At 38.4% G+C, this 15353-nt stretch overlaps 1 protein-coding gene across 7 annotated transcripts in view; it reads right to left on the bottom strand.

The window, feature by feature from the left end:
* Window positions 1-2703: 2703 nt before the first annotated feature.
* Window positions 2704-15353, bottom strand: part of SS18 (SS18 subunit of BAF chromatin remodeling complex) — a 56211-nt gene continuing 43561 nt past the window's right edge. For 2 of the 7 annotated variants that reach the window (XM_054017969.1, XM_054017968.1), the window contains exons 6-11: window positions 15136-15306; window positions 14025-14129; window positions 11589-11681; window positions 10714-10836; window positions 8185-8318; window positions 2704-4411 (exon numbers count right to left, since the gene is read on the bottom strand). In XM_054017969.1, coding sequence (XP_053873944.1) covers window positions 4385-4411; window positions 8185-8318; window positions 10714-10836; window positions 11589-11681; window positions 14025-14129; window positions 15136-15306 — 653 coding nt within the window. In that variant the 3' untranslated portion in view covers window positions 2704-4384. The remainder of the gene's footprint in view (window positions 4412-8184; window positions 8319-10713; window positions 10837-11588; window positions 11682-14024; window positions 14130-15135; window positions 15307-15353) is intronic. The other 5 variants (XM_054017971.1, XM_054017970.1, XM_054017974.1 and 2 more) reach the window with 3 other exon arrangements.

The following is a 15353-nucleotide window of genomic DNA, read 5'->3' as shown; positions in this document are numbered from 1 at the left end:
TCTATTTATAATTTTATATACCTCTATCATATGCATCTCCACTCTGAACTAAACAGTCCCACTCTTTTCACTATCTCCTTATATTGAAGTTTTTCCCATACCTCTAATCACTTGTTGCTCACCTCTGGACCCCCTCCTATTTCTGCTATCCCTTTTTTGAGATGGGGTGATCAGAACTGACACAACATTCCAGGTAAAGACAGAAAATTTAATATAATAGCAATCCCCTTCTTGACATTTTGTTTGCTTTTTGACCCTGACTGCATATTGAAAAGATTTTCATTGAACTGTGCACAAAGGGTATATCTACACAGCAACTAGACACCGACAGCTGCCCAAACCAGCTGACTTGGGGTCACAGTTCACTGCTGTGTAGACTTCTGGGTGTGGGCTGGAGCCCAGGCTCTAGGACCCTGCAAGGTGGGAGAGTCCCAGAGCTCAGGCTCCAGCCTGAGCCCAAAAGTCTACACTGAAACTGCCAAGCAGCCCAAGCCCCATGACCTCGAGTCAGCTGGCACAGGCCAGCCACGGGTTTTTCTTTGCTGTTTAGACATACCCAAAGGGGTCTAGGTCTTTCTCCTGAGCAGTTAACATTATGTATGAGTAGTATGTTATTCCTTCCAATGTGCATTACCTTGCTTTTGTCAACTCTGAATTTCATCTGCCATCATTGCTGCCTATTTGTTAGCTTTGTTATGCCCCATGAAGTTTCCCAAAGTATCTAATCTTGATTAACCTAAGTGTTGTCTATTTCAAATCTGGCCACCTTCTTGGTCATCCCCTTTTCCAGACTATTTGAGAGATACAATAAACAGTCCTCATAGATAATCTTGGTGCACTCCAATGTTAAACTTTACCATGTTAAACATTTACGGTACTAGCTTTCAAACTATGATGGTACTTTTTATCTTATGACTAGTTTCCTTAGGGCCATCTTTGTTGAGGTTATTTTTTTGAAAATCCAAATAAATATCAACTAGTTATTTACCCACTATATTGCTGAAACATTCAAAGAATTCTAGTAGACTAGGGAGGCACAATTTTCCTTTACAGAAAACACGCTTGCTTAGCATATCATATTCATCCAAGTGTTGTATAATTCTATTTTTAAATTACTACTTCAACCAATTTGCCTGATACTATAGTAAGGTTCATTGGTCTGTATTTCACAAGATCAGGCCTCCAAGTCTTCTGGCACAGTAGCTGATGTTAATGAGAGAGCATATAAAAAGCAGCTCACAGCCACCTTATTCTCAAATTCCTTCTGAGCTATTGAATAAATTCCATGTGGTCCTGGTGACTTGTTACTCTTTAATTCATCTAGTTTATTCACCCTGAAGATCACCTGAAAGTAATAGGTAATTCCTCAACATTCTCTGTGGCGAAAACTGTAGAGAAGCTAAAGGATATTTTTTTGCATCAGTGTCCTTAACCCTCTTTACAGGAGCACCATCTATTTAAAAGTCACATCTACATGATTTTTAATGAACTTTTATTACAAGTAATATCTGAGATTACTTTAACTGAGAGCCTTTAGAGCAAAAGTATATATTTCTCTATTTTTTTTCAGTTTGTTTACTTTGTTTATTTGACAGAACTTTGTATATAGTCAGTTTCGCCATTTTTCTCCCGAACAATTAATCAATTTTCTGTTTTTGAGAGTCTCTCACACAGCAGCAAGGGAGAGAAAACCTTTTTTTTTTTAAAAAAAAAAAAAGAGGAAAATGGTTGTTAAAATCAATCACAGAAACTGCTTTTAACTCATTAATCGTCCTCTTTACTCTCAGGACATATTCTTTCACAGGCTTCCCCCATCTGATAAACTAATTATGTTTATGTTTCACGTGGATGTTCAAATTCCTTATCAGCCCTCATATTTTCAACAATCTATTCTAAATCCAAGCTTAAGATCTTTTCTGTTGGCTTTACATGGGTTGGATTTCCATTTACTGAAGGATACCTGGCTCAAATAACCTCTTGTATCTTGCCATTTTGTCTCCTCCTCTCCTTCCCCACCCCCCGATACCTGGCATACCTGCTTCCTTTTTTGTTTAGGGGGATGTGAATAATGTATAGGTATAATTTAAATGGGAATACTAACTTTTACGGGGAACTACCTCCTCTCAAGTTGTTCTTCTAATGTGGTACCAGAGGAATAAAGTAATTTTTGTCACCACCAATTAAAAACTTTTACGAAACAGGACCGTTATAAAACAATTAAACTTGCAAATGCACTAGTCTCTAGGAGGGAAACCCTGGAGGAAATTCTGCTTATTAAAATTGCAATTTTAGTTTCCATTAAAAAGGAGAATAAGACAACAGAAGATGGGTTGGCAAGACAAATTATTTCTTAATGTCAGTTGAGCTTATTTCAAATGAGATAACGTATCTTTACCAGGTTGGGTTCAGCACATTTTTTGTCTCTTCAACTCATTTATCTAATTCAGTCATCTTGATTATAGCCTCATGGACCTTCATTTTCAGAGGAAGAATTTTGTAACAAACAGCCTACACAACATGCTGATTACTGAACAGTTAATTCTAATTAACTTGGCTATGGCAAGAGAATTTTGATAAAGTCCTAGAATGCAAATATATTTTGGTTATCCTGGACCAACGTCTATAAAATAAAAACTCTCAGCAAAGTCTCCAGATGAGACATCAGAGTGATAGAAATCTAATTTAAAGAAACAAATGAGAAAATTAAAATCACAAATAATTTATTCTTCCTTTAGAGTTGATGGAATACAGTTTTAAATAGCAATGAAGTACACAGTGGTGGAAAATTGGCACAGAACCTACAAGCATTTCATTCATAATAATGCTCCTCATGCGTTATCTGTTCAAACCTTGATGTGCATTTTCTACCGATCAACTTTAAGCTTAAAAAAAAAAAAGTTCTCCCTTTAAAAACAATGGACAAATTAAAACTTTTGTTTTCTGTGTTTGTTTTGCTCATTCAAATACGAAGTATTACAATTGCTTTCTCCCTGTTAAAACATTATGGCCAACTGTGGAAAAAAAATATTATTTTACTCCTGGGCTAATTTTATTTTTAAGTTATGTCCTTCATAAAGGTTGCCAAGAAGTCCTGAACGCATGTATTCTTGCACAACAGAATATCCCTTCACATATCTGAACTACAGTCGCAGGATGGTTTCAAAACCAATTTGTCTACTACGCTATTGATCAGCGTGCTGCTTCTATCTCACATGCAACACTATAAGCATCAATGCAGTTCACAACAAAATTTGGCATTTACCTCACCAGCGGGTTTATATGTGATAATCTAAAACATACCTTGGTCTCATATTAACCAGTAAGAAAAATGGATACACATAAAAAATGCCTCCTTTCTAAGGGTATTAATTCCCAGTTAAGAAAGTTTAGATAGAGATTTACAAATTCTTCTATGCTAGTTTGTTACATACAAATTATCCAACTAAAGGTTAAAATACACTTATACAATACAGTTTGACCTGTCTTCAGTGTTAGTTTTTTAATTCTTTGCATATTCAAACCAGGTAAAATTAACATTGTCATATTCTTTGTTACTGCAATTAGAAAGGGATTACGGCTTGGTTTATGTTAAGCTGTGACAAAACACCTACAGTTTGAACAATTTTTCTGGGTACCAAACCATGTTGCAAAAAATTGTCAAACTACATTAGAAACCTTTACAAAAATGCTTCACTCAGAAAAATTGGAAAGCTTAAAAAATTAATTCTTTGCACAAGACTATATCATACTGTTCTTGATTACCTTCCTGTTTAGGTAACTGGGATTCAATTCTTTGTACAAGAGCCTATCGGTAATGTACAATATACTATGTCTTTATTCACCTTTATTATACACCATTTTGAGATCAACACAATCAAGCATTTATCATGCCCCCAATCCATATTAACAGCAGATTTTTGATCCTGTCCAGTGAGTAGTGTACTGTCTTGCATATTCACCACATGAAAAACAATATACAAAATATTGCTGCTGTAAAAAGTGTACATTTCCCCCTTCCCCTTACAAAAGAATTTGTGGAAAAAATATTAAATTCCCATAACCTTCATAAACATACAAAGCTGTTCACGCCTTTCAGTCTGTAACAGTCTGTTTGATGCACAGTTCCGAACTCACTGAAAACTGGTTATGTCAATGCATTTTCTGTCCAATATTGCCATCTAGAGTATGGTTGTGAAATCAGAGTTTTTGAAAGGCTACAGCCTTTTATAACTAGCCCATAAAGACTGTATATTGTAAAACAGCCATTTATCCACAATATTTTTCCAAAAGCTAGATGGAATGGGAGATTCTCTTCACAGGGAGATGTCCACAGTGCTGAGGAGACAATATGGCTGCTAATAGATACTGGAATGTAAGTACTTTTTCACTGCTGATAGTTTCCATATTGCCCCTAAAAGATAAATTTAAAAATATGATTAGATAATGGTTTTATTTATAAAGTAAAAGTTGAAACAAGGCAGTATCCAAAAAAGTCATGTCACTAAGAATCAAACACACTTGAAAACATTCATTTTATTGATATACATGGTATAGTGTTTCACCTCAAAAGTTCTCTAAATTCATCTGTAAATTACACTGCTGATTATATGTTTATGGCCTGGAGTTTAATTCTGACTGAACAATTTTTCTTGAATTGGTATTGGTAATTAATAAAAGATTAAATAAGAGTCATTAAAAATTTAAGACAGATTATGGTAAAACTGTCTCTCTAACAAAGAATACAACAGAACGGTTGAATACTAAATTGGAATTTGAGCAGCACTGCAAGAATTCAATTACATACAAAAGCACAGAAATTCAAAGTTAAGGTATCCACTCAGCCTGTAACTCATAACTATTGTTCACATATTTTCAGAGCACCATAGAATAGACTAACACATGTAGTTCAAAACTCTGTGTGTGATCCAAGGCATATCTAGGCAACCATAAAGATGTAGATGGCCAACTTGTCCTATAGGAATCATAGAATCATAGGACTGGAAGGGACCTTGAGAGGTCATTTGGTCCAGTCCCCTGTACTCATGGCAGGACTAAGTTTTATCTAGACCATCCCGGACAGGTATTTGTCTAACCTGCTCTTAAAAATCTCCAATGATGGAGATTCCATAACCTCCCTAGGCAATTTATTCCAGTGCTTAACCACCCTAATGTCCAACCTAAACCTCCCTTGCTGCAGTTTAAGCCCATTGCTTCTTGTCCTACCCTCAGAGGTTAAGGCAGAGGTGGGCAAACTATGGCCAGCAGGACCGTCCTGCCCGGCCCCCAAGCTCCTGGCCTGGAGGCTAGCCCCTGGCCCCTCCCCTGCTGTCCCCCCTCCCCTGCAGCCTCAGCTCATTCGCTCCGCTGCGGGCACAATGCTCTGGGCCGTGGGGCTGTGAGCTTCTGGGGCAGTGCAGCTGCAGAGCCCCGCCTGACCTGGTGCTCTGAGCTGCATGGTCGCAGCGGTGTGGCCCAGCTCCAGACGGGCGGCATGGACGGCCGCCAGCCACCAGTGCTCCAGGCAGCGTCATGAGGGGGCAGGGGGGGTTGGATAGAGGGCAGGGGAGTTCGGGGGATGGTCAGGGGACGGGGGTGTGGATAGGGGGCGGGGTGGTCAGGGGGATAACAGGGGCAGGGATCCCGGGGGGGGAGGGGGGAGAGTCAGGAAGGAGGGGGGTTGGATGGGGCGGCGGGGGTCCAGGGGTGGTCAGGGGACAGGGAGCGGGGCTGTGTGGATGGGGCAGGAGTCTGAGGGGGGAGGGGCAGCTGGGGGGGGCGGGCCACAATCCCCTCCCCTATCCGGCCCTCCATACAATTTACGAAACCCAATGTGGCCCTCAGGCCAAGAGGTTTGCCTGCCCCTGGGTTAAGGAGAACACTTTTTCTCCCTCCTCTTTGTAACAACCTTTTATTTACTTGAAAACTGTTATCATGTCCCCTCTCAAGGCAGGTCTACACCAGAAGCGCTACATCGGCGCAGCTGCACTGATGCGGCAGTGTCTCTGTAGTGTGTCTGGTGAAGATACTCCATGCCAACAAGAGAGCGCTCTCCCATCGGCATAATTACTCCACCGGCACGAGAGGTGGACACTATGTCGGCAGGAGAACGTCTCCCGCTGACACACTGCTAGAGTGGACAGCGCTTAGTTCGCTCAGAGGGGTGTTTTTTTCACACCCCTGAACAATATAAATTACATCAACTTAAGTGGTAGTGTATACCTGCCCTCCATCTTCTCTTCTCCAGACTAAGTAAACCCATTTTTTTTCAATCTTCCTTCATAGGTCATATTTTCTAGACCTTTAATCATTTTTGTTGCTCTTCTCTGGACTTTTTCCAATTTGTATACATCTTTCCTGCAATGTGGTGCCCAGAACTGGACACAATAATCCAGTTGAGGCATGGAATAGAGTGGAAGAATTACTTCTCGTGTCTTGCTTATGAAAGTCCTACTAATACATCCTTAATCCACAGATTTGATGCATATGATGCATAGAAATACTGGCCTCATTATTCTCCTCCAATTCCTCTGATGGAAGACATCTTTTGTGAACGGCAAAGGTTGGAGCAGAGACACCAGTAAATGCTTCTCATGATTATTCACAAGCTCTCTGCAGGTATACCATGGCATTCAGGATTTGCAGAAAACGAGAGGGCATGTTTCTGCACAGCATTGTCACCCCTCAATCCCACCAATGTAATGCAGCATAAAACACTTCTGATAATGCCAGCATTATCTTAGATTGTTTCTCTCACCAGAAAAACACTGCTCACCCACAGGAGGTGGTTTTCAGGGCATCTACCAAAACGGAGCTCAAATAGCACAGTTCCTAAGGTAGTAGTGCTACTGTGGAGAACAGGGAAAGCCTTCCACAAATGGATTCCCCTTGGGACTTGGATTATTCAAGAAACTGGAGGACTAGAACCTTTGCAGAGGGAGGGAAGTTATCCCTGGCCCACACCAAAATGATCTGTAGGAAATTCAACAAATTAAAATTTCTTTTCCCCTCTATTCCCCCTCCCTAAGCATTTTTCTATGCCTACTTCTTGCATTTGGAACTATGGCCCTTCGTACACTAAATTATTTTTTAAGACTTGGGGCTAAAAAGTAGTTGCACTTCTCAGGTTACCGAGTTTAACAAGGTTTTGTTGCCTTCCCCCCTTTTTAACATATTTGTGTACAGAGAGAAATCTGTTCTCCCTGAAGGTAGTCTAACCACTGTTACTCATGGGAATTACGTTTTTTTTATTCAAAGTCTAAATAGTTGCTTATGGACAAATTATTACGATTTTATTGTTAAAAAAACCGATCTGTGTAGTAATATATATTCAGTCATAACGTCCAGCTTCCGTATGCCCAGGAGAGTAAAGGCGTCTATTTTAATAAAGTTTACAATATAACATTCAGAGAGATATTAGGCAACATTTGCTGTTTTGTAGCTTGTAACACACAAAGGAGAAAATCCTCTGTTCTATGTCTAATCTTAATAACTAGGCATATGTACAAGGAACAGAGAGGAGGAAATCAATTCTCCCTTCTCCATGGCCATTAAGCAGCTGCTGAGCCACTCTGGTCCAACGGCTGGAATAGCCTCTACAGGCTCTTACTCAGTTTCCTGGGGATCCTCTGTTCCCCCTCTTCCCCCCGTACACTGCCATGCAGGGAACCAGTACAAAATGAGGCTTCCAGTCTGCATGGGTCCCTCCCAACATCTATCCCAACACCTATACAGCACAATTACACTGCTTGGGCAGGCAAGGTGCCCTTTGTAGATGCCAAGGAGGGGGGCTGGATTTGCCCCTAAGGGAATGCTTTTTAAAAAAAAGCATTCAGCCACGTTCAATACAGAGCAATAGTAAAACGTGACCCTGCAAGATGCTTAGTACCCTCAACTTCCACTGAACTCTCTCTCATCGTTAGGCTAAAATGGTTCACATTAATTTTGATACAATGGTGAGCTGTTTATAACACACGAGCTTTCCGAAGTTTAGTATAGTCTGGCCAAATCAGAAAAGAGTGATATAGACTAATCAACTCTCCTAGCTGTACGTGAATAATTCCAATGGAAATAAAAGCTATGAGAGTTACCTATATCCATCCAGGGGAGACAATTCCCCAAAATTAATTAATAAAACAGTAAAATGAACACACAAGAATTAGTACAGTTTACTAAACAAAGTTGTACCTGGTCATATCCATAAGGCCTCTGTTGTGGTGGCTGTGGTGGTCCAGGCTGTGTGGGCCTGTATGCTGCGTACTGCTGGCCTTGCCCTTGTGGATAGTTAGGATACTGAGGTCCTGGACCACTCTGTGAAGGACCTGCCAATCATTAAAACAAATCAAAAAAGGGGAGGAGTGAAGAACAGAATTGTAAATGGGAGCGACGAACCGCAGCCACAGGGAGCTGAGGGGCTCTATGCCTGCAGACGCTGCAGGTAAACAAAACGACAATGTATTAGATATTCAATTCAATGATTCCATAGAGTTTAAAATCATCAAATTTTGGTGCAGACCTGTTTATAAGCCGACCTCCGCTCTTTGATGCGTCACTTTTTTACCAAAAATATTCGGCTTATGAACGAGTATATACGATACTTAATAAGCTTAAATTAGGTCACCACATACATCAGGCAAATACAGAGAGTTACATTCTTTGGTGCCCGCCACTGGATCCCCTGAAGACCAGATAGAGCCATAAAGTTCTACAACTGATGAAGAGGTGCTTGCTCTTACACAAACAGGCAGATCTGTTTCTGGAGCAAAATGTGACTTGTGTAGACAGTAACTTGATTCAGTGCTGACAAGTGACATTTTATCTAATCACGTTGGTCACTGAGCAACCATCAGATGGTAACAAATTTGGTAATTCTGGATCTGTGAGAAGTTCAAAGTGATGATCTTGAGGATAAAATCTCCATATTCCATTACCATTCTCCTCAGGTATCAGATCCACCTGAACTATACTGCTTCAGCTCTCTGTGCTTCTCCTAGAGTGGGACAGAGCCTTGAAGATTCATAATAATTACTGGGACGCTGATTGCAAATAATTGATTTTTTGCAAATTAATGAGTAAGCAGATAAATATTAAGTTATGCAGGATACTACATCCCAAAACGTACTTTGTTCATCTCACAAATGTAGTTCAGTTTTATTTATGATAATTCTTTACTGTTTACTAGTAAATGTTCATAAGAGATTTTGTAAAAAAAGAGTTAAATATATTAATTTAAGACTTCATTATCTGCTTAAGAAACTGTAATTGAAAAGTGAGCTAGTTTGGGTGTGCAAATCATGGTGTGTGTGGACAAGGAGTTCTATTGTATTTGTTTCACCTCTTTCTTCTAATGTTTTTATTCTAAACCCCAGATTTTCAAAATGAATGTATGGAAAAAATTAGTCAAATTTGTCAGATTTTATTTATTTATTTTTTTAATGCTCTGGATACACATACAAATATTTCAAAACTGTAACACTCCAGTCCCAACTTCAAAAAGAAACTCTCCCAAATCTAACTAGATCCTTTACAAAGCACTACCACTAACACAACTAGGTCAGATGTGAAACTAGTATTTTCACGCACAATCATGATTGCATATACAATCTCACATACAAGTTATGGAACTGGTTTTCACTGTCTCTTTTTGAGAGGATGTTTATTTTAAGATGAATGTGTAAGCCTTTTTACAGTATGACAGCAAGAACAATTTAAAATGTGTAGTATGCTCTGTTCTGATTCAAAATCTTCAGAAAAAAAAACACATGCACTCTGTGCTCGTTATGGAGCACATCCTTGAATCCAAGGGGTTAACGTTCCTAACAATAATAATGTGGTTTCCCAATGCTACAATACATTAGCGTGGGGAAATTCTCAATACTAGCACAAAATTATCTCTTAAGACTACAACTGTGCAAGTATTTTTTGTTACAGTAGTGGTACAAATATCATCAGAGAAAGCAAGAACTTAATGATCCAAGCTCGACTCTAATAAATAAACGTTAGGTGAGAGTCTATGCTGAGTCTCTAAGAGGTGCAACACAGAACTAGAAATCCAACAGTACAGGGAGTTAAGATGGCTTTATGGGGTTAAGATGTCTATCTTTGTGCTCTCCTGATCCTAGGCTCCTGTATGGACTGGAAAGGCCCCCAGTATAACTTAGCTCTGGGACCAGCCTAAGGGTACGTCTATACTTAACTCCGGGTCCGGCGGTAAGCAATCGATCTTCTGGGTTCGATTTATCGCGTCTTGTCTAGACGCGATAAATCGATCCCGGAAGTGCTCGCCATCGACGCCGGTACTCCTGCTCCGCGAGAGGAGTACGCAGAGTCGACGGGGGAGCCTGCCTGCCGCATCTGGACCCACGGTAAGTTCGAACTAAGGTACTTCGACTTCAGCGTAGCTGAAGTTGCGTATCTTAGTTCGAAGTGGGGGGTTAGTGTGGACCAGGCCTCTCATATGGGCCGCAACACAGTCTAGAATCTCTGCAGTGATATGTGCTGCCCCAACATCCCCCTCCTGGCCCCAGCTCTATCCCGTCAGGAAGCTGTATTCTGCAGAGTCTGTGCTGGGGGACTCCTCCCGCAGCTGAATTCAGGGATTTTAGGGCCCCTTTATATTGGTCCAGCCATTTCACCCATCAGAAAGAGGCTGAAGCAAAGATGAGGATCTCACCCATAGTCTTTCTTGTGAGAACTAGCTTGTTGTCAGCTACTTACCATAACCCTGCTGTTGTCCTGGATAACCTTGCTGGCCTGTGTACTGCTGCTGCTGTGGAGGGTAACCCTGCTGCTGAGGAGGTCCTTGATATGCATCTTGCTGCTGACCATACTGCGAGTTTCCTGCAAAACGGTTGCAAGAAAAAAAAACAATTAAAAATGTTTACTACACTTCTGTTTTTCTCTAAGATGGACAGCCAACAACACATGAACAAAATGAAAATGCAATCTTGATTTCAAAAACTTAATAAAACAAAGAAAACTCAAACCAAACAGAAGGAACTCGGCCAAACAAACTGCAGTTAAAGCCAAGTTTTCAAGGTTGAACTGCAGCTTTTTCAGCATCTCTGCCAAACAAGCAGTACATTTACTGGAACATCACAGTCATAAGATCATGACTATGCTAAATAAAATAAAAAAAGACAAAATTAAAGACATCTACGAGAGCACAGACTAGCTACACAAGATCAGCAAGCTGTTTCCTAATGGCACTATATTTATATATATACATATAAATATATATATATATATATATATACACACACACACAAAAAATATATATATATATATACAAATGAACCAATGGATTTATGTTTAAATAAAAAATTTCCATTGGAAAAAAAAAGTTCTCTAACAGTGTTTTAGTCATTTTACTGTTGTTAGAAATGGCAAATTATGGTTATATATTTTAGATGTTTGCAAGAAATTATTTTGAATGCTTCAAGTTCCCTGCAATTTTCAAGACAGCCAGCAACTAGTATTCTACAAGAGCTTTGCATGGGCATAAATTGTTTTGTGCAAGAATTTTCGTTCCCATAGGAGGTGGGGGAGGAAAGGGAATGTATGTGCGTATGTGTGTGAAGGTATATAGATACCTCCTTCGTAGTAATGTTGTGAGGAATCCTCATAAGGCCTATCGTAGCCTTGTTCAGGATACGACGGTTGCTGATAACCGTAATCATTATGACCTACATCAATTCGACAAGAGACAGGAAGAAACGTTAATGGCCTCTGAGTGAAAACCCTAAAAATATTTCATCTTTCAGAAAAATCAAAAAAAAGTCAACTGGAAATACATAAAAAAGATTTTTCAATTTTATTAGCCAAAGATTTACCAATATGATTTCCTTTCATATTGAATTAACATGTGACAGGGAACAAAAGCTTAATGCACTAGTTTTAGCAACATCACAGCAAGGGATGGTCTTAACCTTCTGATAATCTTTGTTGGTGGGAAAAAGTACTTTATCTTTTATTTTAAAAAAATGAAAGCATTTAGGCCTTTCACATGTAAATAACCTGAATTAAATTAGAATGAACAAAGGAAGCAATTATCATACTTTGTCTAACACCTGTTCGGCTGATCTCCAATTCAAAAGCATATGCTAAAAGCAGTGTGAAATATAACAAAGCTCAATGAAGTTATGAATCACATATTTTTATAGTAAATTTTGCTCTGAAGTGTCAAAAGAAAAACTTCTCAAGGTTGATTTTTTTCCCCCACGAACATCATTCCTAACAATCTTAAGAAGACATTTTCCCTGGAGAATCTCATACATCAGCACAATCATTAAAAAAGAAGCTTCAGTTTCAGAGGCTATGGGCCCCTCTGGCTTAGAAACCAAAACATGAGAAAAATAGCCTACCTGTTTGTTGTTTTAAGACCCAATATATTTCTTCTGCAGATTACTAAAATGTACTACATCATAGTGTCCTCTTGTGAAACTCAAGTCATGAGAACAAGCTTTCATTTTGTTAAAATTTTAGCACAAATTTTATCAAAGTGCCTAAATAAGGCAGAGAGCAAGAAGTTCTAAAAATAAATGGTCTTTGGTACAAATGAAGAACTAAACCCAAACTTCTTAAAAACTGACTCTGATGCTCCTACATCATTATTAGTTGACATTTTTATAGATTATTATTTTAACATATCCACTGCTGTTTAACAATAATACTTGCCGAAGTTAACAGAATATGGTGGATCTTTGTAAATTCATCTATACTGCCATATAATTTTAATTGATAATGTTCAATTATATGCATTAAATGCATGAATTACCTTTAACTATTTGAAAGTTATGAAAGTCATACAGCTAACTCTTTTTTGTACAGAGAAAATGAGGTCATGTGTATAACATAATATAAGTTTCAGAATTAAGACTGTATGTTATGATTTAACATAGCTTGTGAAATATCTTTGAATGTACACAAATGAAAACCAGATGCCTACGCCTATCTATAATAGCTTTAGGCCTGGCTAAAATATTGATTTAAAAAAATTAAAACTTTAAATTCAAATAAATAATTCATTTCACTAAGTATTTACAAATTTTGCTCTGAAATGTTGATACGATTTGGGAGTTATTGAGCTATGAATGTTTTTAAAATGGTTACTATGACCATGTTCCTTGGACTTCCCAAAACACATCATTAAGTGGCAAGCAGGCTATCACAATAGCTATGAGTCAGCCAGTATTTTTCCACAAATACAGTTTGTTCACCCAACCACTCCCTCAGCAAAACCAAAACAAATTAAAAAAGGAACCCCATCTTCTAATTTATAGTATAATCCTGATTCCCCTTGTTCAAATACACTATATACAGATCTCTTACTTCAAAGAGCAAAAAGGACTGAATTTGTGTAATATTAATTTAGAGTCTGATCCTGAGAGCACTGAGGGAATTCCACAGGACCATGCCTTTCAACAAACAAGCTCCTCAGGGCTGGGATTATCTTATGCCTTTATCAAACAGTATGTATGCTTAAGGCCCACACCACAGCAGCAACAAAACATTTGTGCAATTTGTTCTTAAAATCAAAAATAAATTATGTTATAGGATAAGAACAATCATAAAAAAACAAAACATTATGCTTATAAGCAAGTTTTTTTTATTTCTGTATACTAGCTATAAAAATATATTACTCCGTCTCTTACTACACATACAGTATCATAAAGCAGATGTATAACATGACTGCTTTAATTCAGATCAGCTATTCTACATACACTGAAGAACCCTCCTTACTTGTAGCTAAACGAGAGGATTCTCATTATAGAATATAAAAGCCAATATTACGGTGTCAAAGTAAAAGTATTACAAATGATGTACTTGAAGCAAGCTGTAAAATTAGTTCTCTCTAGCATCTTAAATTATAGAAACAATTCCGAATTTAGAAGCTTTTATAAATACAAGATCTGTTATGGTGATCAATTACTAACTATTTTCACCCCATTCTATAGTTTTTGAGTAGCTCTCTACATTGATATTGGGCAGATATAGAAAATGGGAAAGTTAACATTATGAGAGATTACCATCAGGGTAATATTGCTGGTTCATGCCTTCTGGAGGACCTTGTCCACCATGACTGTATTGGTCCCCATAATAGTCTTCCTGGCCTGAGTACTGCTGTGGTGGGCCTGAAAAACCACAACCAGTCAATACGTAAGTATCTTGTTTTCTCTGTTAACAAGCTTGCTAATTTCTGGTTTTAGTATGAGAAATGTTTCTCAAATGTACTCCCCACCCACCCTGTTGCATTTCAGACAACATATTTAATCTACTTGCTCGGCTGCACTAGACTCCATACAGTAGAACCTCAGAGTTACAAACACCTCAAGAATGGAGGTTGTTCGTAACTCTGAAATGTTCATAACTCTGAACAAAACATTATGGTTGTTCTTTCAAACGTTTACAACTGAACATTGACTTAATACAGCTTTGAAACTTTACTATGAAGAAGAAAAATGCTGCTTTCCCTTTATTTTTTAGTAGTTTATATTTAACACAGTACTGTACTGTATTTGCCTCTGCTGCTGTCTGATTGTGTACTTCCGGTTCCAAATGAGGTGTGTGATTGACTGGTCAGTTCGTAACTCTGAGGTTCTACTGTATGTGAATCTAGCTCAGAGTTCATTTTAAGAACACATGTAAAACAGCAACAGCACTAAGCTATGCATCAAGAAAAATACAGACTATCTTTTAAAAAGGACTGCAGTTAAGAAAAAAATTACAAGATTGTGGAATATAATTATATTTTCTCTCACTTTCCTCTGTGGTTGAGCAATTTTAGAACCAAATGGGTTATTTAATTATTTTCCATACGTATCAAACTTTTGTGACAACAAACTGAATTTTAATTCATACAGCAGGTTCTATGGGGTGTAAACTTTTTGGACACTCTTTTTATTCAGAAATGAGCTTGGAACAAAAGAGATATAAATCTCAAAATTCATGTCCAAACTAGTAGCTTTTCTGCTGCAAGAGCTACCTTTAAGAAGGAGGAAAAAATATGCTGGAAACAAAGAAACCTGAAATTGTGCACATAGCAATTTGGTTCAAATATGATGTAGACAAAAAACTATTTACAAAAATTTCCAAGATGGTTATTTAAACTAATCTGAGAAGTTCAATGTAGAGTCTTACCTTGCTGTGGTGGCCTATACGGAGGAATCTGTCTCTGACCCATCATGTGATTTCCTTGGTTAACTTGGCCCATCATTCCCATTGGTGGCTGCTGTCCCTGGTAATGTTGCCCACCTCCCTGTGGCATATTATATTGCTGGGAAGGAGGTGGCTGCTGGTGCATCATTGGACCTGTAGAAGGAAAAAAAGAACTATAATGTCTTTTCTAAATCGTGATC

The sequence above is a fragment of the Malaclemys terrapin genome, chromosome 2 (genome assembly GCF_027887155.1).
Source record: "Malaclemys terrapin pileata isolate rMalTer1 chromosome 2, rMalTer1.hap1, whole genome shotgun sequence".
In the NCBI taxonomy this organism is placed as follows: Eukaryota; Metazoa; Chordata; order Testudines; family Emydidae; genus Malaclemys; species Malaclemys terrapin.
Note: the sequence above shows the minus strand (reverse complement) of the source record. Positions and strands in the feature narration are given on the sequence as shown.